Here is a 26381-nt window from a genome sequence, read left to right as displayed (position 1 = left end):
TATTTTCAAACCACTCTGTAGCTACCTTCATTTGAAATTATGGAGTCTATAAACACAGGAAAATCAAGAGTTAGACAGGAAAAACAGACATTACCAGTTTACAACTTGGAATGTGACAGCCTCTGGAATTAAAAAAAAAAAAAGGCACACAAAACAAACAAATGCAATATTACTACCTGTTATGATGACTGATTGTGAAACTGTTTTTTTCCCATTTAATTCAGATAAAGCAGTAAAAGTATAACTCATTATGAAGTATAGATTATAAAAAAAAAAAACAATGCACACAATGTACATTTACTCAGAACAACAGAATTAAAATGACTAGTTAGAAAAAGGTACTGGACTACAACCCACAAAGTTCCCAATTTAGTACATGCGCTGACTATAGAGATAAAAAGGCATGTGCACAGGATATTGATAATTATTTTGCATTTTAAACTCGTCAATAATGCTAATCATCTGGTGGGTCATTTTAATAAAGTCTTATTGGTAATCTTCAGTCTAGAGGGCTTCACAAGACAGATTTTTTTAAAAAAAACACTTCCTAAGCCGTTCTGAAGGTTTCATTCTGCCCATTTAAGCACAAAATGAACTTCAGTCACACCCACAGCAGCACCGAAATCACATGCTTCAAGGTATTACAAAAATATTTGACTCCGACGAACCCTATAGGGCTCCCACTGAAATATGTGCTATGAAATAAATGCTGTGTCAATTCAAAATAACCTTTGCCAGGAACAGTTATCATATGGTTAAAAATGTTGACAAGGAAAATTAATATTATATGTCTGGTTTTACATTTTAACTTTTCCAACAGTGGTGACTCTTTTTTAGCTGAAAACACCAACATGCAAATTGTCACTACTCTGGGTGCTAATGTTTCTGCTTAACAAGAACACATCTTTATTAGGAGCATTGTTGGCCCAGAAAACCCGAAACAGTGTTCTAGATCTTAAAATAAATGGTGTAGAACATTGCAGCAGCTAAAAAAAACATTTTTGAGAATTACTTTTGTCCTGCATCCTACTCCTCAACCACCCACTCCCACACAGCAAAGAACAATGAACTTGTTATTGACTTTCACTGCACCAAAGAGCATCTACGCCCAGCTCCTATTCAGGGAGTGAATATGGAGGTGGTGCACTACTCCAAGTACTTGGGGTCTACATGACTAATGAACTATAGAAGAAAGGGCAGAGCAGGCTCTTTTTCTTAAGAAACTGTGTTCCTTTAAAGTGGGTAGTGGCATGCTTTACATATTCGGTTACTGTGTTGGATAGTGTGATTTACTATGCTAGAGTCTCCTTAGCAGGTAACAGGCTCAGTTATGGGGCACAACTCTCAACCCACTAGAGGTTGTAGTACCAAAGGAGACAATGAAAACAAAACCGAGTGCTATTATGAACAATGTTGTGCATCCTCTTTCTGACAAACTAGCCAATGAATAATTTTCAAAGTGAGTCAAAATATGCTATGGGACTCCTTTATACCAATGAAATATGTATGTACAATGATTCACTAGGACTGCCCTTTTTATCTCTGGCCAAATCAGACTCTTTCCCTTCTTTTAAGAAACTGCTGAGTATTTAAAAGGGTTGTTGTTGCTTGTTATTATTTATTGAGCTTCTGTAGAAAGCTAAATGTGGAACAAAGTAGTGGTTGTTTCATTTATTTTAATTTATTTTTTTACAGGAATTCAAATCTCTACCTCAGTCCACTATCTCTAAATATTTACAGATTTTCATTATGTCATACACTGCCTGGGATCAGAGACCAACAGGAACAAATCCTGGTAGCAGTGTAATTTGTGAGAATATTAGAAGACTCCCCAGAAGGACTAGTAGTTGAGATGCTATAACGGAATGAGACGAGGAGAACTGCTTCTTGCCAGGAGGTGGCAGAAAAGGGACATGTGTTATTGTAACTGGGCTCATGTGCGTTTAAACTTGTCTGGTCTTTTAATGGTCAGAAGCCAGTAGATTTTCATGGATAGGTGGAACTGGCAGAGAGAGCTCTGGGGACTGGACACCAGGAGTTCTGTAACATTAAGCCTAGTCAAGAAGTGGACACATGTTTAACCAGATGTACTTTAAGGCTGAAACTTAAAAGAACCTTCACTTCAAAGGCTAAGGGAGCATGGAAAAAGCTAAATACATTATGAAAAAGACTTATAAAGGCAAAAATGTAATTTTCTGTAGATGTGTAAAAGTCAAAGTTAACTTCCTATATTAATATTTAGTAGCACATACTGCTGTAACACTATAGGAAGGCAGAGATGTTCTTGGCATGTGTTGATGCTGCATACATTTTTTTTTTTTTTTACTGTCATTGTAATAGTGCTACTTTCTGATTCTAAAATCTTCAGACACCAGAATACAGTCCAGTTTAATGTGCAGAAAGTGTACATTGGTGAAAACCGCCTAATTAGTTTTGTATACCCTAGTGTATCTTACAGTATATTTGCTTTCAACTGGCTTTTTCTTGACTTTTAATGCTAGGACAGGTTTTAGGGCCATATGTCTATGGAATAGTTGGATTAAAAAACCCATCAATAAATACTACTTTTCAGACAATTTGCCATACCAAATATTTTTCAAACTATCAGGACTCCTACGTTGGTTTGTCATGTGGTGGATGCGGCAATGTGCTGTATCAGTGTGTGCCCCTAACCTCTCTCTCTCTTTGTTGAATGGTTCAGTAAAGGGCACACCAGTTTTCTGATTAACAATTAATTTCCTGTACAACTTTGTGCATTTTAAACTGATTCCTACTTAAAAAAGGTTAAGGTGAAATCACTCAGTTGTTTAATGCAGTATATATTTTTTGCCTAGACAGTCTATATATGGAAACATGTTCAAATTAATATAACGTAGTGTTTTTAGCACTCTGCCATTGAGAATACACTATAACCTTGTATAGAGGTGACCACCAGGTGCTGTAACACTTTTGGTTTGTTCTTTTCCCTTAGTGGTCTGGAAAGCGTTCTCAAACAAACCCAAGTGATGAGTGCTAAATAAGTATACTTTATCGTTATTAATTCAGTTCCATCAATTTTCAAAATATTATTTGTTACAAATATAGTATCATGAGAAAACCAATAGTACCCTGAAAGTATAAGGTGCAAAGCAGCAATAATAATATTCACTTGTCAGTTTGAAAAATTAAATGCAAAAAGAGCTTTCCATTCAATACAAAGGCCCCACAATTGCATGAGGTAAACAATATTATCATGGATCTTCCTATAGATAACCAGATTCAGAATGTTGGATCTGTGATTGTATTTAAAGAGCTTACAACTGTGTAGCTTTGTTACCAAACTTCAACAAGTAATTACTCAAAATGAAAAATCAAAGCATAATTGTCCATACTGACTGCTGATTAAGAATCTCACCAGAGAATATTTCAATTCAATATTGAAAATATATTTATACTAATATATAACATCACAAACCTCCACATCTGTAGAATAAACCCACTATACATGATGTCTGCAGTACCTGATTTAACAGAGTATACTGCAAATGGAACACATTCAGACATAATCAGTTTCAGAGAATCATATTGTCAAAATGGTATTGTAAATTGGCCTGGTGTGTATGAGTGTGCCCTGCACTGGACTGACATCTCATTTGAGGTTTTTTCTGCTTTGCGGTTGGTATTAGAATGAAAAACATAAGTGCTGTATGCCATTTTGTTATTTCACACTCTCTCCACCAATGCAAAATAAAGAAGTTTCTAAGAATTAGATTCGCTTCTGAGCTCTTATATGCTGGAAAATCTGATGCCCTGTGTGCACTCCATCTAGAGCACTACCTCACATTTTAAATCCAGCAGAAAACTAGATTTAGTGTTCTCCGTTTTAAGTGTGGTGAAGATCAATTTCAGAGCTTCTGAAATTCAAAGGACTGTGTACTTTGTGCACCACTCAGCATGTCTGGGCAGGAAGCATCCTAGTTATCTAAGAGGCAATGAAGTTTTAATTTCTAAGGGGGGTCACGTGTTTTGACACTGTAATACTAATCATTTCTTGCCAAAAGAGGCAAAAATCAAGTAGCCTGTCAAGAACATTTTAATAACTATAAATACATATAGACGAGTTTGGGAGTGGGGAATGGTTTAGTAACATTTCACATTTTTAAATTTAAAACAGAAGTGTCCAGGTTTCACCCAATTTGTTAATACAACACCAATGTAAAGCCCATCCTGCTTGATGCTTGGATTCATGGAACTTTGTTACTATGAGGCTGATATCTACAAGAGATACAGTACTAACTAATCCAGTACCTTGAGCTCACATCCCCAAACTTCAGAAAGGTGTTTGGCCTTTAATAATATAACAAAATATTACTGCCATGCCACATATCACATATGTAGCAGACCAAGATAAAGACATGCACAATGTGAGGACTCTGATGTGGTTAGAAGAGGAAAGGTGCCTTAGCAACAACTCTTAACACACAGTGGTGGAAAAAAGTAGTGCCTAAATGTATTCCTGGACAAGTCATGGAGAGGGCATGCACCTTTAGTCATGATCGCCTCTAATTTTTTCTTGACAAAGAACGAGGAATAGTCAAAAAAATTGCCTGCCTTAATGCAGAGTGTATTAATAAATTTAATAGTTATAAGTATCTGCTTATAAATATGGATTATGGCAGTAACACAGACTTAGAGACGGGCATATGTATAATGAAAGATATCAAACATCAAAATAGATATTAATACCTTAGGGAACTTCCATATTTGAGTATATCTTGAAAAAGTTAAAGGATTATGGACTGCTAAGCTATACTGTACTAAACCAAATGACATAATTTTCTCAATTTTCATATTTTTCTTACACAGACTTAATGAAAATACATATTGCCAAGTTGAATGATGCAAATTGTTTTCAAAGAAAAAAATTGAAAAAATACCAATAGGGTGTCTTTCTGGCCTAGAATTAAATGAGTGGGGCACACTGTTCATTTCTTACATCACTGTATAAATGACAGCATCTTGAGCAGTATAGTTTATTTTATCATCAGGGGTTTGACATTCAAGTATCTATAGTAAACTCAAGGGTTAAATATAGTAAGGCTTAAATTTAGGATCATATCTTCAACTTAATATTATATTAAACCTCCATATGACAATCAATCATATGTTAATGATTACAATAAAAGAACTGCAATTTAATAAAGATGACTGCTTATTATAAATTTGTTTATAATAAACAGTGGATTCACATAGAAAAAAGAAAACAATAGGAACAATATTCTGGCTGATGAATCTTCATCAGCACAACTTTTTTTTTAATATGAGATGTTTAATTTATTTTTCTATTTTAAATTTTATTGGGGTGGATAATAACTTTACTCTGGTCACCAACAAGCAGTCTAAGGCTATGAACATGTAGTTTTAATTAAAAGGGGCATATTAGGTTGTAAGACTTGCAGGCTACACAAGAGAAATAAAGGACAGACTACTGTTTTATGTGCGACAGCTTAATATACCATAATTTTTCGGGTTACTGCAAACATAGGTAGAAGCCTTATCAACACACAAACCATTAATTCAGATGAAAAAAGTGTACACCTAGGCACTGATTTTGCCAACAAGTTCATATTAGGCTGTTTTTTTTTGGTTCAGGTAAATGCAACCCTTCCTCTAACAAAACAGGCCCAGGCAATCTGATCTTTTGTGATTATTATCAGATCCTTGCTGAAGTGCAGTTCTCAAAATAAACTCTAACCACTGTAAATCTCAGACACGTTCAAAAGCTAGGTAGGTTGAAATACAACATTCCAACATTTTCAAAAATAAAAGCAGACTTTTGCAAATATTTAAATCCACTCTACCTTTAATACAAAGCTAACAACCCTGGTTTCTTAATGCTTCTTTTTTATATAACTGCCATTTTAAATAGAACCAATGGCAAAAGCATAAAAAGAGTAATAAATCACAAAATAATTAAATTTGTGAGATTTGGAAAAAGAAATACAAACAAAAGTACAACTTGACTTGGGTAACCTGAAACATTCTGCTTTAAATAATTGTGGGGACATGAGCCTGTTCGGTAAACTACACAGATTTCTGTAACATTGCTGATTTAAAACAATCTCATCCATAGCTAAAGATTCAGCCACACAGCATTTGCACACTGCTTTAACTCACAACCAGTTAGCAATTTTCATAAGGACAGCTGCCCATTGCACATACTGTACAACACTGAAAATAATGTATTATAGTATGCACTCTTTTTTTTGTGCCAGGAACAAGCCCTATGATCCCCTTTTTATTCTGCTTTTGCAAGGTTTCATATTTTCGAACATTTTCAGGGAGGCATATTAGTTAATGCTGCTGCCTCACTGGCATAATATCCAAGATTAAGTCCTTGCCCCAGGCATTTTCTATGTGCCATCTGCACATTCCCCCAAGACGTGTGTGATTTCTTTGCCAGATACTCCAGTTTTTCTCCCCATAAGGACATAAATGTTAGGTTAATTGCCAACTCTAAACTGGTCATGAATGAGTAGATCTATCTATCTATCTAAATGTGAATGTCTATGTAATTGTGTCCCAACTAAAACTGGTTCCTGCTTTGCACTTAATGTGGCCAGAATGATCTCTGGACCTATGACCCTGAACTGGTTTCATAAAGTTAGATCATGGATGTACAGCTAGATTTTACTCTGACTTTACAGTTTTTTCATGGTCACGTATTAAATTTAGGCTAGTATTAAGCCAATTTTGGATAATAAAAGCATTTTGATACCAGTGACATTTAGGGATAATAATCATTTCAGTACAATAATTATAATAAACAGTAATATTATCAAATGGTATATCACAGTGGGGATACAATTCTGTAATATAACAGAAACATTAACTTGCACTTTACTACAATACACCATAATGGAAAATCCTGCTATCTGAGCAGATGTTATGCCACAACTAATGTGACATACTTTGTTTATGAGCCATAATCAGGGAAGTTACTGAAATTTTGATAATTTATTTTTAAAACAGACATTTAACCACAGCAGATTATGAAACAAGCCACTGATTCACTGCATTTTTAATATATGATAAACTTTCAAGAGAGGTTACACATGTGGGACTGAGCTAAAGTTAAGTACCTGATAAGCAGAGATTTGTCAAATTGGTGGCATAAGAGACACCTATCTGTTTATGCCCTTAGAGCATAACAACAAAGCTTGATAAAAAAGCTGCTGTTTGAATCTTTTCTAGATATCAGATTGTCAGGATATACATACTATACATCTCTGAGCTACAAGATGTTAAATGAGGGTTACTTCTTGTTCATGTTAAAAGTTCTTATCCCCTTGCGACCTCCAATGTGCACCTTTATTAGTTAAACCCAGACATGACAAACTGTCTGCTTAAAGAAAAAATTTAAATATTTTATTTTTGGTGATTATTTGTGAAATTACACAATCAAAACAAATCCACCTTTTGGAGTTTTTCTTTATTTGTTTTTGTTAATACTTATTTCAAAATTATCAGTTACTAATTCATATTTCAAAATTATCATCTTTGTTATTTTTATGCAGTGCAACTTAACATACTGTGCATGTTCAAAACATGTAAAATAGTCAAACAGCAACAAAAAGCACTTGATGCCACCTAACACAGTTGACCAGTTTCCTGCACAAATAGTCAGTTCTTATGTGGTTGTACCTCTTCTTTCTTCAACAGAACTTTCAAAGTAAATGCGTGAGCTGGCATTCTACTGTGAAAAGAGGTTGGGACATACTTTGGGTGTCATTCTGTTTTAAGACTAGGCTATATGATAATAATTACCACAACATTAACACTGAATATGACACTGTCTAAGATCATCATGAATGATGAAATACATCGCACAATCACCTCATTTCTTTAAAATGGACTTCTGCTGTGGTGCAAAACCATCCTTCATGATTCCTTACGTGTTAATTTTCAGCTTGTCAGCTGTGCTAACTGAACATACAAAAGCCAACTGATCCAGTTACCACAGCATAGCAGATTTCTGATCTGTCCATTTAAAGTGAACGGATGTGTAGAAATTGTATTGCTTATGTTTATATAGTATATGAATGATTATAACTAAACATAAATCAATTATGTGCCAAAAATCATTCAATGTAATGTCTTTTAACATGACTTTGTATAGTGTTAATATAAAATTATTTTTGGTCAAATGAGTATGTACATTATTTGTTTTACTACACACAAGGTTAAAGTAGTTAATATACCTTTATGTGTGGAGACGGTGAGGAAGCAGTGAAAAAAGCTTTTCACATGCAATGCAGGATAGGTTCATCCCAACATTCAGAAGTAATAAGATATTAACAAGGACTCTTGTAGTTGGTAAATATGTTTTCCAAAAAAAAAAGTGGCAAAGGAAAAACAGTGAATAATACATAATAATGCATAGTAAGACAAAAAACTCCACAGCTAATCACAGAACGTAAAAACACATTAAAGCAATAGTTGATAAGGATATTGGGAATGTTAAAGTTCTTTGGGGAGAAATCTTGCAGAAAATGTGAAAGATATCCCAAAAAATTTGAAGGGAGACAAGCTCTGCTAGAACTAAAAAGAATGAAATCAAATGTACAAATGTAGTTCAAACAGAGGAAACAAAGGTTTATGGTGAGGAAAACCCTTTCTGAATTAGGTGATGTTAAAAATGGTGTCCCTTATTTTAATAGACAAATGACCTTGATAAGAACATAAAAAACAAGTTGATTAAGTTTTCAAATAACACAAAACTAGATGAAAAGGGCAGATTATCTAGAATCGAACAAATCATGTGGGCAAATTTATGGCAGATAAAACGTAATACAAACAAGTATAGAGTATTATACATAGAGAAAATGGGATATTTAACTTGAAAGTACACCTGATGAGAAGAACTGAAGTCATCGTTAACCTATCACTACCTACACCAAGAAATGTGTACAGAAACAATCAAGAAGGCTAACAGGATGTTAGATTATGTAGCATGATGAGTGGAATACGTGTCTGTAGCTACTGTATATTAAACACTAAGTGAGGCCTCAGCTGAAGGATTGTATGAGTTTTGCTCACCATATTACATGAAAAGACACTGCAAAATGAAAAAGAACAAGTCCAGAGGATAGTGTCTAGGCTGATTTCCACAATACAAGGTATAAGTTATGCAGAAAGACTGAAGTGCCCATAATTAAAAAGGGAATTAAGTAAGGTGAATCCTGGTGAAGCTGTTATTTTGAAGTTAGTTCTCCAACAAAAACATAGGGACAGAGTGGACAACTTGCCAAGGGTAAATGTCACACAAATATTAGAAGTTTTTTCTTTACACAAAGCCCTACAGACACATGAAATACATTATTGGGTTGTGGTGGAATGTAAGACTTTCGAAGCTCAACTTGGTATCATTTTGTACACAACAGGTATATAGGATGGCTGAACAGCCTGTTCTTATTAAATTGTTCTAATGCTCTAATTACTTTTTCTAAGACAATCATAAAAATTTGCACCAAAGGGGAATATTGTTGCCTACTTGGTTTTATGTACCTTTTACAATTTGGCATTTTCTGTTGTTTTGATTAGTCTGTCAAAACTATACATCAGGAATAAAAGCTACTGCTTGATGTGCTTTATAGCAAATGTGCAAAAAAAAGTAGACACAAAGGGAGCAGGGGCAGCACAGAACAGGAGCAGAGAAAAGTCCAGCTAAACCATAAGCATGAGAAAGAAGCAGGCAGTGGCAGGGAAAATACCAGTCTAAACACCAGAGTGGAAAAGTACCACCAGGAAACAGTATTTTACCTAGTAACATACTATCTAAAACAGATATAAGGGCAACCTTGTAGGAAAAGGGCAACAGTTACCAGGTACATAGATGGCAGTCAGTCTGGTGGGCGCAAAGGACATCAGACACCCGTTTATAAAAAAAAGATTAAGGATACAGATAGCTGGAGGAAGGTTAAATGTCCTAACTGACACATGGCCAAACACTGTCCCAGGTGAAAAATAAAAGGCCAGGTTTCTCCTTTAAGTGGTTAGTTAATAAGAGTGCTGAGCTGGAGACACAGACTGATTAAGGGTACTGACAACTCAGGGGAGCAGGGACAACGAGGCCACTGGTAGAAGCTTTAGCCTAGACTTTCTGTTATAGAAGTAAGCCGTCCTAATCCCGAAAGTAATTTTGTTATTTGGCCAGAAGTAAACCAAGGACCAGCTATGAAGCCTCTGAGCACAAATGCATTGATTTTGGAGTAAAGGGTGCCATTCGACAACTAGCAAAAACAAAGAAACAGAAAATGTGGGGTGAGCTTGGAATGCTTTATGATACCTCAATATAGAGAAATAAGATGCCACTCTACCTCTGCACAGTTGTTCTTTTTTTACAGTTTGGAAAATGCTATGTTTTTGACATACCTGTGACAGTTTTTCCTAACATTTTTCAGTACCTTTAGGGCACATGGTCAAAATATATAGCATTAATCTGTTCTTCAGTCAGATCTCACATAAATGTTAGAACTATTACCTATTAACTCCAGATGATGATTAAACATTTGGCAAATGTACTGTCTGTGTGGAATTTGGACTCAGGTTTCCTCTCATATCTCTAAGACATGCCGGTTAAAAAGACTGGAGATATTTTGCTGATCCAAAATGATTAGCGAGTGTGCCCTGAAATGGACTGGCATGCCACTCAGAACCATTTCATAGCTTTCACCACAAAGAGGCTTTTTAATTTTGTGTCTCTGCACTGAAGAAAAACTTTCAGAAAATGAATGAATGAAATAGTCTTGCAGATTCTTTGCCTACTGCATACTTAGAACAAAGTCTTGGCTTCTGTACGTACTACATTTTCGTTTATGTCATTGATTCTTAATGCAAGAGCCATACTAGACCATTTTTTTTGCCAATTATTTAGTGGTTTAATTTATTTATTATGGCCTTGTGCACAGAACATGAATATTATACTGTCAAAATGAAAAGTTTGAAAGTTTTCATTTGCACTTTCTCAGCTCATCACCCATCACTTTTCCAACATATATGGCCTTTACTGAATACTCTTTGACACCATTTTCTATGCTTACATTTCATATTTTGATTTCTTTAAATTCAAAATGCTACATCTGCTCCCCCTTTGACAAACCTAAACAACAACCAATGTGTATGTCTGCCTAAAACAAAATGAAAAACATCTTTTAATCTGAAGAAGCATGATTTCACCTTTTTGGTAATTAGCTCAAACATTTTAACTTGATTATTCAATAACAATGTGTGTTTTGAAGTATAAACATTAAGTACTCACCTGATCATCAAAAAGATATTGTGGATGACGGTTTCCACTCTAGTGGAATCATTAGGAATTACTAATTAATTACAAGGACCATATAGTCCTTACTCCCTGTGGACTACTCCAAATTGCACTGATTATATGGCCACTGAACTGTTCTATAATGCAATAATACACATCACTTTAGAAGGACAAAGCATTATCTTACTCATTACCGTTTGATGAAAACATAAAAAGCTACCTGGACTTCCACCAGTGGGGTAAAGCAAAACTAACCAGATCGCTAGGATCATGTTACCCGAGTTTATTTTAAATATGAATCTATCCACTTTCCATTACAGTACAGTAGCAGAACCGCTGCCTTTGCAGATTACATTCAACGATGGGAAAGAACCAACCAGTGCACCATATGTCACTGATACAACCACAAATAAATAAAACTTGCACGGGTCCAGACAGTGGTAAAAGTCCACACTAAGCTCTGTAAAGGCGCATTATCGGGTTAACGGACGTGTTCTTTAACTTGTCGATGGTTTGCCAGATCTGACCTCTTGCCTCCCACCCTTATAAAGCACGCTCGGATGATCTGCTTTACCACCACACCCATGCTCCGGTATAAACTTGTTTCTTCCTTCTTTCACAAACTGCTGCTCTGTTTATTTCTTGGATTGCCCCAACCCACTACCTAACCACGATTTCACATGCCGAGTATTTGCGGCTCCCGAAAGTCCCAGTACATGTATTGGGTTTCAGATTAAATGACCCCAGGGAAGATACTCTGCCTGTTGGGTTTCACTACGAACCGGGGGAATGCCAAGAAAGCCTGCACCCCAAAGTTCGCAGCAGGCGACAGTTTCAGATTGCCAGGCAGCTAACAGTACTAGAAGACCTGATGGAGATACATTGGGTACTAGGTGTGAGAACAGCCATCCTGACAGCCCGTCGCTACTTACAAGATACAAAATCACCGCGCCAAGCTGGTCACACGGACCCTACCAGCGTCCGCTGCCCCGTATAGCACAGGGAGAGTCCGAAGAGCTATATGCAGTCCGAGTCCTATTTTTGCGATCGGACCGTACAAGGACTGGTGTCCCCGTTTGAGATTCGCAGACCGGAACGGAAGTTGGGCAGGGACTGGGGATCTAAAAATAATAGAATACTGCTGCAAGGCTGGGGGCCCTCGCGTTTACTCGCTGCAAAAAACTCACAAAGCCTTATGCTCCGAGTTAGCTATTGCACCGTCAACAGTTCACCGCGCAAATGTTCTAGAGGTCACTTTTGACGCGTCAGTTTAGCGAAAAAATAAATGAGACTTAATGTATCCTACCTTCTCATCGTCAGATAACTGCTCCTCATGATCCGCCATCTTTCCTTCCGGCACGACAGCTCACTGAAGTCGAGTGTGACGTCATCAGTAGGGAGGTTTCCCACACGGGAACGCGCAAGGGCAGTCCGCAAGGGATACATGAACGCGCGAGAAGAACACTCCCTGCTAATTATAGAGGCAATTTGGCTAGACTGAAAATGAACTGTTATCTGGTTAATTTAAAAAAAAAAGGAAAATATTGCTACGAAATATCTAAAAATTCTCTCTTAAATTAGAACCTGATGAAAGCAATTATCACTTATTTTTTACACCTCTGAAAACCCCCTTTCAATTTAAAGCTGTATAATTTTGCCCTCTAATGGTCTCTTTTATGCACACTGTATTGATGCCAACTCAGCTGTTCTGTTAATAAACTCTTTTTGTCACTGCTCCTATGTGCCGTATTGTAATTTTTAGGCTTTTCTTACTTTTCTAATTGCGTTACTTTATACTGGGTTGTGTAACCCACTAGTGGGGCCTCATCTGAAGTATTGTGTGTAATTTTGGTCTCCATATTACAAAAAACACATAACAGTGCTGGGCAAAGTCCAGAGAAGAGTGCCTAGACTGATTCCAGGACCGAAAGGTGTGAATTACAAGGAAAGAGTTTAGATTTTTTCACTTTAAGCAAATGAAAGCTAAGAGGTGACATGATTGAAGTGAATTGGTAAAGTGGATCCAAGGTGAAATTTTAAAATTAGTTCTACAGTATAAATGAAAACCTGTTAAGGGTAAATTTTATCCAAACATTTGACGGTTCATCGTCACAGCATGAAGTAAGTTACCAAGAAGTGTGGCAGACAGTGGGACTCTGGGGATCTTCAAACCTCAACTTAACGTAATTTCTGAGAAATTAGTTGAAGAGATCTGACAAGCTTTGTTAGACTAAGTTCACTGTTGTCATCAAAATTATGCTAATCTTCTGTTTTGTAAAGCACCTTGTTGTAACTGTGCTCTGTGAAGGTTGCTAAAAAATAAGATTTGATTGATGTTTAAAATATATGGGTAGAAGTGTGTTAGTATACTGTATATCCAGCGTCCTGAGGTGGAATTCCATGTTTGGTCATTGTAATTTAGGAGTTTATACCATGGTTATTGTCATTTTGGAGTTAACACATGCTGTCATGTCTGGGCAGGTTTCACAACTACATCCCTAAAGACATGTGGGTTAGGGTAATGGAAGATTCTAAACTGGCCCCTTTTTGAGCATTGAGTGTGTACATGAGTGGGCGATTCATTTAACTGGTGCCCTGTCCAAGGCATTTTTCCACCTTTCATCCAGTGTTGGGAGGATCAGCTCTGTACCACTCAACAATGCTGCATTGGATTAAATGGGTTTGAGATTGAGTTGGGATTTAAAATATCATCTCCACATAACAGCATGGCAAACAAGTACTCCAATTTTACTTCCGCATTCTGAAGATGTGAATGTTAGGTTAATTAGAGGCTTGAAGTTTCCTCTGTGTGAGTGCTGGTGTGTGTGACAGTATTTGCTGCAAAGGACTGGCAGCCTCTCCAGGGCTAATTTCTGTCTTATATCCCATGCGTCTGGGATTAAGCCTGTTTGATAATGGAGAGATACATTAATTTAAATTGAGGTTGCAATGAGTGCTAAGAAAAAAAAATGTCCAATGTATTTAAGATTGGCAAGTCAGTTTAGATAAAAAGGTAAGAAGTAGGGGGAAATTACATGTTTTATTGGCTAACTAAATAGATTACAAATGCAAGCTTTCGAGGCAAGGGGCCCTAGCTGCCTTGAAAGCTTGCATTTGTAATCTATTTAGTTAGCCAATAAAAGGTGTTATTTCACCCTACTTTCGCCTGTATCACTCTATGGCTAACAAGGTACAAAACTCTACTGCTATAAAAAAGTAAGAAAACAGATGTGCACTACAAAGTAAAAAAATAAAACCGAACCAACTAATCAAAACAAGATCCACATCAATTTAACCATGCTTTAGTATATATTACTACATTTTTCATCCATATATTTATTTTCTAAGTCACTAACATCCACTAGGGTTCACAAAGTGAGCAGAACTATGCATATGTATAATTACCATAAGTAGTTCACTTAGCATTCAAAACTTTTTACATTTTAGTTTAAATGCATACAAGTGGTGGACCCATTTAACCCTGGTTAGAGTCACACGAAGCCCAAGCCAACCCCAGCAATATCAAGTACAAGGCAACAAGCAAACCGGGATAATTAGTAGTTGTATCTTGAATCACACCTTACCTTACCTAGTTTGCCTTATCAGGCAAACTGAATCAACATCTTCTTGGAGTACAAAGATACCACACATAAAAAAAAAATCTTTGAGATATATAAGGTAAAGTGGACTATAGTGCTACCTACCTTTCACTTATTTAGCTGATTTGTTTTTAAATATATGTATTGTATTATGAGACCATGGCAGGAATTGTACATAAATGAAGTTCTAGTCTCTTGGCTAACCACAAAAATAAATCCTGCACTACATCTCAGGCATTTATTGTATATTTTTGTTCTGCACACAGATTACCATGAAATACTGCCATCCAAGTATATTTCTGGTGGTTCAGCAATCACAGCTGAAGCCTGAATTGTCAATTTCAACCTAACATAACAATTATATTCATACTGTATATTTCCACCATCTCTAAACCATACAATGTTTAACACATACAGTATAATATAATCAGTTTTGGGAATTGTACATAATTTCCAAATTCTGTATTCACAATATTATGCATCATTTGAAGAACTGTACTACAAATATAATCTTTCAGCAAAACATGTATTTTTTTTGCATACATGTTAGAGAATTTGCTACAAAAAATCTGCCAACTTTTCTAAATTTTCAATGGTATCTAATATAAAATGAAAACTTTCTTGCTGTGATAAAGATATGCAAAACATGTCCAAGCTATACTGGGGCCTTCAAAAGAGCATCCAATAAGTAATCTGAGACAACATTGGAAACAAGACCTTTCAGATTGATTTTGATATAATGAATGTAAATCAACAGTAGATAAAATACACACTCCCGCAGCTTGTACCTAACACTCTATAATCTGATATAAAACCATGCATTGCTTCACATCATCATTGAACTCAGACTTTCCAAAGTGTACCTGGGTCAAGAATGATGCTTTGAGGCAACTAATTGTTTTGGAATATCTCCTGCTTAGAGCTTTATCAGACAGTCCTGGGATCACAATGGTCCTTAATCTCCTAGTGATGATGTTTAGAGTAGTTAAAGGTGGGACATAACCCATTAAAGAATAAAATATTGGCATCTTTTAATTCTTTTTTTTAAATGTATTAAATGTAAGAATTTCTTTACAATTAATACATTTCAGATTTCAAAGATATGCAATACCACTTTCCTATTCAAATCAGATACCTTTTTTTCCCTATCCATCTGGAGAACAAAAAAGTGGATCACTTACATATAATAAACTATTTAAAGATAAGCAATACTTCAGCATCCATAATTAACTGAGGACAGCATAAATACATGTGTGCCAAATTCTACACTTTGATTGAACTGTTCTTCCTAAAGTGAATTTAAATTTATAACTTTTAGTAGAACTGACTATCATTTGCCCTTGATAAGGTGGGGTAGGTGTTTTCCAGTTAAGCAAGATAAGATAGATTTGCTAGCACCATATTTGTAAATCAAATTGTCACAATCAGCCTAATGTGTGCATCATTGGGAAACAGGCAGATTATTTCTAGAAAACCTGAAAAAAGTGACATGGACCTGTGCAAAAGATAGTAGTATCCTGGCGATGTTCAATTCAGTTGTATTTAAAGGCTAAATTTAATCTGTAAAGAAAAAAATAAATTAATGAAAGTTGGCAGCACTTGAAGCATTTTTACTATGGTTGGAATTCAAGATGGCGTAACATTCCGAATTTATTTATTAGACGATTATTAAAGGTGCAGCACTAATTATTCTGCACAGTTAGAGGCACATCATATTTTTACAATAAGTAGAATTATCACAATATGCCAGCTTAGTATGTTTCCAAAATTGACACATATTTTCTTTATGTTCAGTCATTTTTTCTATCTTAAATAATTGCTGACAAATCTAGAAGAACCCAAATATAATCTATAATCCTTTTATAAGCTTGGTTTTCTAGAACAGGGTTGGGAGAGGCACAATCCTCACCAACAGGCCACCCTGACGTTTCCAATCTACTTAATGTTTTTTAGAAAGAGGAAGAAAAACCTTAGTCGTCATTACTGGGTTGTCATGTACACTCCACATAAAACACCCCAGGGGAGCTAACAACCACACTGTGAGGTGACCCAGGTAACTGATGCACTACCATTCTATTTTCAAACGTTCAATGTATCAGAATAGACATGTATACATGATATATTCCACTAGCAATTACAAATCAGGTTTTCAGTCCTACTGAATCCACAATATTTCACATTCACAGATCTTGGGCCTTGTGTCTGCCTCAACAGTTAACCCTTACTTTGTAATGGGGAAAGTGGGCTCATAGAATAGGTGAAAGGATCAATAAATAGTTGTTCTTATGCACTGCTTCAGTCACGCATGTGTGTCTAAGGACCACCTTCTGGGCTCAACTAATGTTTGCAACCCTAAGATGCAATGCTTTTGCTAACAATATTATCTTTTCCTTCCACAGCCACAAAAAGTTGCCCAATGAGGGCAACTGACCCCATCCATGGTGCACTAAGAAGGCCCTCTCGTTCCAGTCAGTGCCCTATAAAACCCAGACCTCTCTGGAAGGTGTCGTCTCATTTGAAACTGACTCTAACAGAGGAAGGGGCTCCCAATCAGACCCGCTTGCCCTAGATGTTTTATTTGAAAGCCAAAGCTAGGCCATTACAGCCATAAAGTGTCTGTTTTTCTGTAGTGCCATCAAGTACTTGTTTATTTTTTATTGTTTTTTGCTTTGAATTAAACAGGGTGGCCTGGTTGGCACTCCATCTTTTCTTTTTGCAAGTCACTCAGTCTTCACAAAGACACATATCAGTCTCTGATTTTAGCAGTACTGTACAATGTTCTTTGGTTATTCAAATAAGCACAATGCCCACAACATTTAAAAGACAAAAGATCATATCCATGCCTTCTATATATGAAAAAGCCCAAATAATGGTTTACAGATCCTTCTTATTAATCAAATTGAAACACAAGAAGTGCAACCTTGAAGGGAAATTCCTTTTCAGGTCAGGACCTGTTACACATGCATAATGGCATTTCAGATATTGTATATGGTGTGCAAAAATGTCAAAAACTTTACAGAAAGCTTATACATGTTCTGTCTTGCCAAGCCTGTGCTGCACAAACAGTAACATTTAATATAATAACAGGACTTTTAAAAGATAACCTTAAGCAGTTATTTAAATGATACATTTTTCAATATGCATAAATAGTTGGTGAAAAATAATGGTAGAATAAAGGTGTTCAACACCAAGGGGTAAATGGCAAAGTTTAGTAAATCCATGATGGGTGGTACCAGGAGGTGGAAGACAGAAGATATCAGAGATCGTCATATTGTGTTCCCCAGAGTACTTCCCTCTTGGTTATCCTTCAGCGGAGAAAAAACACACTTAATTATCTAGCAGTGTACATCTTCATGTCTCCTGTGTAGTTCTAGTGTTGTGTGCGCTGCTAATAAACTGCAGGAAAAATAATTAATGAAAAGTCTTGTAGGTTACAGGAAGAAAGAGAAAACGTATGTCTCTGTCCTTATCATCACCAGTTTTGGATTTGAGTGTCATGGGAGAAAAGTAGGGTTAGAAGAAGGTAATCAACAAAAGTCTACAAGCTTTGACAATGAAACTCTGTTCACCAATTGATTCTAACTCCCTTTATTTTACTTAACACTTTTGTGGAACGCCATTCTACACAAAACAATTTCGGACATGCTTAATCCAAATTAGGGGTACCAAGGAATGCGTACCTATTCCATCACAATACAGGAACTAACTCCAGAAAAGATGCCAGTCCATCACAGTATCCGGTTACCCTCATATTCACCCAGAGCCAGTTTAGGATCACCAGGTAATCTAATTGGCACATCATCAGGATGTGAAAGGAAAATGAAGTACCAAGAGAAAAAGCCACTTAGGATGTGAAAACTCTGCTGAGGTTAAGTTTAACTTCAGGATACTGGAAATATGAAGCAGGAGTGCTAACATCTGTTTCCACTGCAAGGTCATTAAATATATTGAACTATAGGATAATTCTTCACATACTGTATTTTTTTTTACAGTTAATACACAGGCATTGCTTAGAGTCACCTGATGATCCAGAAGCAGGAATTTAAGCAGGAACCCTGTGTTTTAAAGTATTATTCCAAGGCAGTGCATCCTGCCAACACTCAAATCTAAATACATGGAGACATCTTGCATAGGTCAACATTCACACATCTAATATTTCCTAATGAGCTTCGGCTGGGTTTCCCTGTTTATTTGTAGATGGGTAAACCTAACAGACAGTTGTGATATGTAATACATTGTTATTATTAAAAGGTATAGTAAATACTCTGAAATTGACCTCCCACAATCATCAAATGTTATCCTTATAGCACACATCGTATAGTGAACTTCACCAGCTTTATGTAGTAAATTTCTCCACCTTCTACATTATGTGATCTTTTTTGCATGATTAACCACACCCGAAATGTTTGCTTGAGGTCTGACAACTTTTTTTTTTTTTTTTATAGTTTATCCCATATATATTTCCAGCTCCAAATATGCTCCTGCAGAAGAATCTGTGGGATTGGTGACCTACAATTATGACACAAAGGAGATCTTATTTTTTGGTTTATTGCATCTATGGCACAAACTTAGGAATTAGGTCATCACAGTTTTCCATTATATTTCATTTTTTTGATTTTTCCGAACTCAGGGTTTCAGGAAATTAAAGCTTATCCTGACTGCATTGGGTGCAGGACATAAACCATCCCTAGGTGGTGTGGTAGTCTATTACTGGGCATACATATACATATACATCTACTGTAACTCATATTATGCACACATTTAGAATGCCCAATTACTTTAACATGCAATCTGTGGGCTTAATGAGAGTAAAACCAGTGTACTTGGAGAGATGTCCATGCGAATTCCACACAGACAGTGACTAGCCTGGAATTTTAACCTTAACCAGGGAAGTAGCACTAATTCATTCTACCATCCACATTAAGTTAGTTTTTGTTCTGAATCAAAAAAAAAATCTGGAGAAATAAACAAAATCTGCACGGGTTCCAAGTCCAAAAGTCCACTCAACTCCCAATGGGTGTTCCACTTAACATATATGTCTTTAAGTCATTCTTCATTGTTTCCAGGCTACATCCCACAGGATACAATGTTTTAGGTGTTATGGACAGCTGAGGCACCTGGCATCATTCGAGCATCACAGGCGGCTACACCTTGGTCAGGTGGTAGTGGCACAAAGCACCACTATAGAAAAAATAGAAAAGAAAGCAGCGAAAATTAGAGATTAGAAATAATTGCAATTCCATGAAGAATGTGGAAATTCCATATATCTATAAAATGTTTGTAATTTAAATATGAAAAAAAACCAGATTAAAAAGTGAGTTTTTACATTTTTTTTTAATGATTTATACTGTTCCCCTGGCATTTGTCTGTTGGTAAAGAATTCCAGTATATTTCTGGTACATAACAGCAAATGAGTGTCACAATACTTCTTTTATGCTTAGCTCTTAGAATAATAATTAGACCACTATTAGAAGATCTAAAGTTACGACTTGGAATGTAGGTGGACAAGCACTCCAAAGCAGGAGTAAGGTTATTTAAAACAATCCATACCACTAGCTGTTTATCTGTCTAAGATAGGTTGAATTTTGCATATTCAGCATTAATGTTTGCAATTCACCAACAATTGGAATGTATTTTTTAATGCATGTAGTAATAAAATGCATCATATTTTGTCATTCCAACCAATGGAAAATCACAAATATTTTACTATAAATGTTTGTGATGCCCTGTCTGTTGGAATGAAAAATGCAATGCATACGTCTCTGTAATATTCCTTTTGGTATGGAATTCACAACAGCAGTGATAATATTTGTGAGACACAACAATCAGACACAGAGAAACACACAGACAGTTGTCCTTTTATTAAGGTAGATTAATAGCATTTTAAAGTCAGTTCTAAAGGACATGGGTAACCAATCTATCGATGCCAAGACTGGAGAGATGAGTTTAGATTTTCTTTTTCTGGTGAAGATCCTTGTTGCTGCACTATGTACTAATTGCAGCCAATTGATGTCTTTCTTAGGAAGATAAAAACTAAAGCATGAATTAATTTCTCAGCATCTTTCAGTTTACTGAGAGGTATAACTGTTGCAATGTTCCTTAAATTGAAAAATGCAGTCCTAGTAATGGGGTTAATATGCAGATGCCATTTGTTCCTAAATGGATTTCCATTCTCATGTTGGGCATGTTCACATGCACCCACTTACAATCACACTCAATTAACATAACAGAACATCTTTTTAGTGTGCAAGGAAAACAGTGTAATGGGAGAAAACCACTGTAAAATTAGACACACGCTTATTGTATAAACATAAAGTCTGGACAGAAAATGAAACTAATTGTAGACCCTTAGATCTATGAGACAGCAGAACTAAGTTCTAGAGTAAGTACTGCATGTCACATTAACTTAAGTATTATCCTTCCTCTGCAGTGGGCTGGCGCCCTGCCCAGGGTTTGTTTCCTGCCTTGCACCCTGTGTTGGCTGGGATTGGGTCCAGCAGACACTGTGACCCTGTAGTTAGGATATAGCGAGTTGGATAGTGGATGGATGGATTATCCTTCCTAAACATTCAACAGTACCTCTTCTTTTACAGCTAATACAGCTTCCTCCAAAACTGGATAAGTATGCACTTTAATAACAAATTAGAAATCAGCTAAATCTCTGGGGAACGACTCGGCTGAGTGAAGTTCTTTCAATTATGAAATTTCACTATGTTATCTAATAAACAACACCCTTCCTGGGCACTAGAAAAGTTCCAATGTTCAAAGAAATTAAATTTTGTTACAGTAACTGAACAATCTGTGTTCACTGATGACATCTGGTGGTCATTTGTTAGGTTGCAATAAAAACAAATCTGAATTTCTCTATAGCTTTCATCTCTGTCCTTTGATTGCCATTAGTTATATTTCAAGGGTTGTCCTCCTGGCTGTCGTTTACTTACAGACATCCCACAACTCCCATGCTTTTCACTTCACACTCCAGGAATTACTTTTATCTGAAGCAGTGCTGATTAGATACTGTAGGGTGCTTTGACTGATTCCACAAGAATATTTTTTTTACTTTGCATTCCTAATAATGAGAATTTACAAGAACGAAGCAATAATTCATAATAACGGGACTTTTAAACATTGTAAACCATAAGGAAGGAAAATGCTTTCTTATCATATCAAAGCAAGGCTTTGATGTAACTTTGGGTTCATATGACTTTATGACTGAACTCCACACTGTAAAAAATGTAGTGCCATTTAGGCAATTTGTGATAAGATTTTTGGAGGTGATCATAAATTATACAAAGATGACACCTCTGTGTAAACCTGCAGACACTGTAGTTTTGTACCATATATAGGAATAATTCAAATGTAACGGTTTGTGTTTGTTGCTATGGTTATGTGTATTTGTTTCCTATAACTATATAAAGCAAAATATACATACTTTTCATATCATGGCATGTGAAAAATGCACATTCTAAATTGCATGCCCTTTCATTTTATGACCCACTTGAGTCAGTGGGGTATTTTGAGAGGATGCCCCAGTCCATTTCAATGTTTTAAATAAGCAAGTCTTTGATATTATTGTTTAAAGTTCACTTTCTACCATCTGCCAACTTCAGTGTTTTGCCAATAAAGTGGGCGAGTCTTTCTGCCTACATTGTACTTTGCATCAGTCAAGACTGTAAAGATGTCTGTGACAATGATTGTGCTTTTGAGTTTTCTTTCATTAAGAAGGGGGTCATAAAGATGGTGACAGTGGTGGTGGTAAGGTGTTTATTTAACCAGACAGCTTAGGCCCAGAGGTAATTTACGATGGTTGTGGGCCCTGTGGCTATTGTTCAGCTTTGGGTCATTTTCCAAATCTGCAGAAACAGTTTAACAGAACACACCACAAATGTCAAAACAAGTAGGCTTGATAAATAGATAGAGTTTTATTTGTATGGAACCAAGGTTATTAGGTTTATTGGACACTGGTGAAAATTCACATGACTGGAAGGTAGCAAATGCTATCCCTTTATGTCAAAAGGGTGATCAGGTTGATCCAAGTAAGCTTAACATACCTGTACATCTAAGTTAAATTAATGGAAGCAATTATTAAAGAAAATGTGGAACAGCACATGACTAGAATACGTTGTAAATAGCATAGTGAATGGCAGGTGTACTGAAGGGGATGGAGGATGATTCATTGTCTGGTTGGGATGCCATAATAAAGGAGAAGGGATGGAGAGGCTTTCCAGCCAGGAAGGAACATACATTCTTACCCAGCCAGGAGGCCAATATAGTGGAAGGAAAGGGGAAGACAACTATGTTTGGATCCTATACCTTTGGTACACTCGATGGTAGCAATCCTGGGATAGGATTCCCACACGGAAACCTGCAGGGGACGCTAGGATATGTAGTCCAGTGGAGCAGCCCTGTTGGCTTCCATTGGGGCTGCCAGGATTAATAATCCCTACTTTCATGGACTTCTGTTTTACCCAAAAGTGCTCCCTGGGCAAAAGAAGCCACAATACTTGCTTTGAGGAAAAGGACAGAGAAGGAGGATACATCTTTATTGTGTGGTGTGATGTGATATAAAGAGGATTCTAGAAAGGCCTGTAAAAGTACTGGAAAGAATAAATCATTGTATTTGAACCTGAGACTCTGTCTGTGTTAGTTGTGTCTAGAATTTGGTGCTCAGTGATGCCCCCTATTTTTCATAATGTGTAATCAGCAAATATTCAAAATGGGTCCAGATATGGAATGTCATGTTTCACTAGTTTTCACTAAGATGTAGTGTGTAGGTGGGTATTCAATTGGCTAGGGCCATTGCTCATTTTTAATATAAATAAATGAGCTAGATAAAAATATAAATAACAAGCTTGTTAAGTTTGCTGATGATATTAAAATCAGCCAAGTCATTACAAAAAGATTTAGGTAGAATACAGGCTTGGGCTTACAGTACACATACCATATACATGCTGTAAAAGTTTTAGATCTGAATACACAATAGGAGAATTCAAACCTGAAAGTACACCTTATGAGAAGGACGCAGGAGACATAGTGAGCTTGTCACTATCAACATGAAGACAGTGTGTAGAAGCCATCAAGAACGCTAACAGAGTAAAAGTCAAAGGAGGTTATATTTAAACTACTTTGTGTAATACAATGGTGAGGGATCATCTCAAACACGGTTGTTACAGTAGTGATCTTCTGTATTGAAAAATGTAGCAGTGTTAGTGAAAGCAGAGAGAAAGATATCTGGAGTAATTCCAGGACTGTGACGTATAAACTTGGAGAATGGATTATAGGCACTGAAAATGATTGAATTGTTCACAGTTAAGAAATTAATTAGTACCTGGATTTTGTGCAGTATTTCTTGTATGTGCACTGCCTGCCATTTTGTGACTGTCTTTGCTTGGCCACAGCTTCATTGTTTCCAAATTGCTGTGTCACCAGAAATGGAGATCTTATGACACATTAGGTAATCAGGCCTATAAAAGATGGCAGCGCTACTTGGCATGTTTTGTACTTTTATTTTTTTGGGTACAAATCTTTGTTTTTTTGATTTGATCTTTATATTTTGCCTCTTCTTCAGACTAAAATGTTGTGCTAGCATCTGTGTTTTGTCAAGAAACCTTTCCTTTTATACTTACCAAATCCACTTGTCCTTGGACTGCAAATTTTGCCTGCTCCCTTTTATTTTTCATCTCCATGTCTTATTTTCTCGCACTCCTTTTGTGTTTTGAATGCTTCAGAATGTTCACAATACCGGCAAACCTTTGATTCTTTTTGGCCCAGAAAGCACAAATGTTGTCATTAGTCTTGTCTCCCCACTAAACTAGGTCTATGCTGTAAGGTGTTTAGTGTTGACACTGCAATTGGGGTATTGATTGTTTGGTGTCTCTTTGGCAATAAAACTGCTGTCTGCTACACTTATCATTGGGGCAGGTACAGCATAAGTAGTACAGTAGATAGAACCCTCGTTTTAACTGTTACTTCATGTTTGGTCTCATCTTTTGTATAAGTATAGGAGATATTTTCAGTTGGTCTAAATGCAACATCTTGGCTGGAGCAAAGCAATGTTTTTAATATATCAAATGCCTCACCATTTTCTTTGTTGGATGGCAGTTATAGGAGGTCTGTTGCACATCTCAGCTAGAGTATAAGAATTTTCAAGAGATGTACAATATATCATTCTCATGAACAAACCATCAAAGGTGTACACAAATCAGTCTTCACTTTCTGTTTGTAGTCGATACTAACTGCAGTAAAGAAAATGCGCAGTTTATTCATAACATAAGGATAATGGAAGATAGGTATTTGAAGGTACATACAGATGCAGAACAGTAAACAAACAAACAAAAAATATATGTACAAATTATATTTGTTCATCTAAATTCTCAACTAACGAAACATTATTTGTTCAGGCCTGGCTTTTAATAGTTTTTGCCAGTTCAATAAATCAGACATTCTCTAGTTATAAGTTTCTCAGTGTCTGCCTGTTTTGATAGCAGCACTAATTTTCTTCACAGCTCATCTGCACTGCCACCCATCCCCACCCACAGCTCCTCTGTCATTTATATGTGTACCACGCACTGGTTGAAGTTTCTTTGTGAGTATATGATGACAAGTGCTGTGAATTAATGGGAGGTGGGTTTCATTTCCCTAATAAATTTAAAAGGAGCAACTTATAAAAGCTAAAGGAACTTAGGAAATTAAAGGAACACTTTTTAATCAGAGTATAGCATCAAGTCAATGAAACTTATGGGATATTAATCTGGTCAGTTAAGTAGCACAGGGGTTTGTTAATCAGTTTCAGCTGCTGTGGTGTTAATGAAATTAACAACAGGTGCACTAGAGGGGCAACAATGAGATGACCCCCAAAACAGGAATGCTTTAACAGGTGGAGGCCACTGACATTTTACCCTCCTCATCTTTTCTGACTGTTTTTTCACTAGTTTTCGATTTGGCTACTGGTAGCATGAGGCGATATCTGGACCCTACAGAAGTTGCACAGGTAGTCTAGCTTCTCCAGGATGACACATCAATGCGTACCATTGCCAGAAGGTTTGCTGTGTCTTCCAGCACAGTCTCAAGTGCATGGAGGAGATTCCAGGAGACAGGCAGTTACTCTAGGAGAGCTGGACAGGGCTAAAGAAGGTTCTTAACCCATTTGCAGGACTGGTATCTGCTCCTTTGGGCAAGGAAGAAACAGGATGAGCACTGCCAGAGCCCTACAAAATGACCTTCAACAGGCCACTGGTGTGAATGTCTCTGACCAAACGATCAGAAACAGACTTCATGATGGTGGCTTGAGGACCCAACATCCTCTAGTGAGCCCTGCGCTCACTGCCCGGCACCGTGGAGCTCGATTGGCATTTGCCATAGAATACCAGAATTTGCAGCTCCACCACTTGCACTCTGTGCTTTTCACAGATGAGAGATGGTTCACCCTGAGCACATATGACAGACGTGAAAGGGTCTGGAGAAGCTGTAGAGAATGT

The 26381-nt window shown here is 36.6% G+C and overlaps 1 protein-coding gene across 1 annotated transcript in view; it reads right to left on the bottom strand.

Moving 5' to 3' along the window:
• Positions 1-12708, bottom strand: part of LOC120534113 (F-actin-capping protein subunit alpha-2) — an 86664-nt gene extending 73956 nt beyond the window's left edge. Inside the window, exon 1 of the mRNA XM_039761400.1 lies at positions 12612-12708. Within this exon, the coding sequence (XP_039617334.1) occupies positions 12612-12650 (39 nt within the window). The 5' untranslated portion in view covers positions 12651-12708. The remainder of the gene's footprint in view (positions 1-12611) is intronic.
• Between the last annotated feature and the right edge of the window lie 13673 nt (positions 12709-26381).

Source organism: Polypterus senegalus, chromosome 8 (assembly GCF_016835505.1).
Source record: "Polypterus senegalus isolate Bchr_013 chromosome 8, ASM1683550v1, whole genome shotgun sequence".
Lineage (NCBI taxonomy): Eukaryota > Metazoa > Chordata > Cladistia > Polypteriformes > Polypteridae > Polypterus > Polypterus senegalus.
The sequence above is the reverse complement of the archived record's forward strand: the minus strand, read 5'-3'. Positions and strand labels throughout refer to the sequence as shown.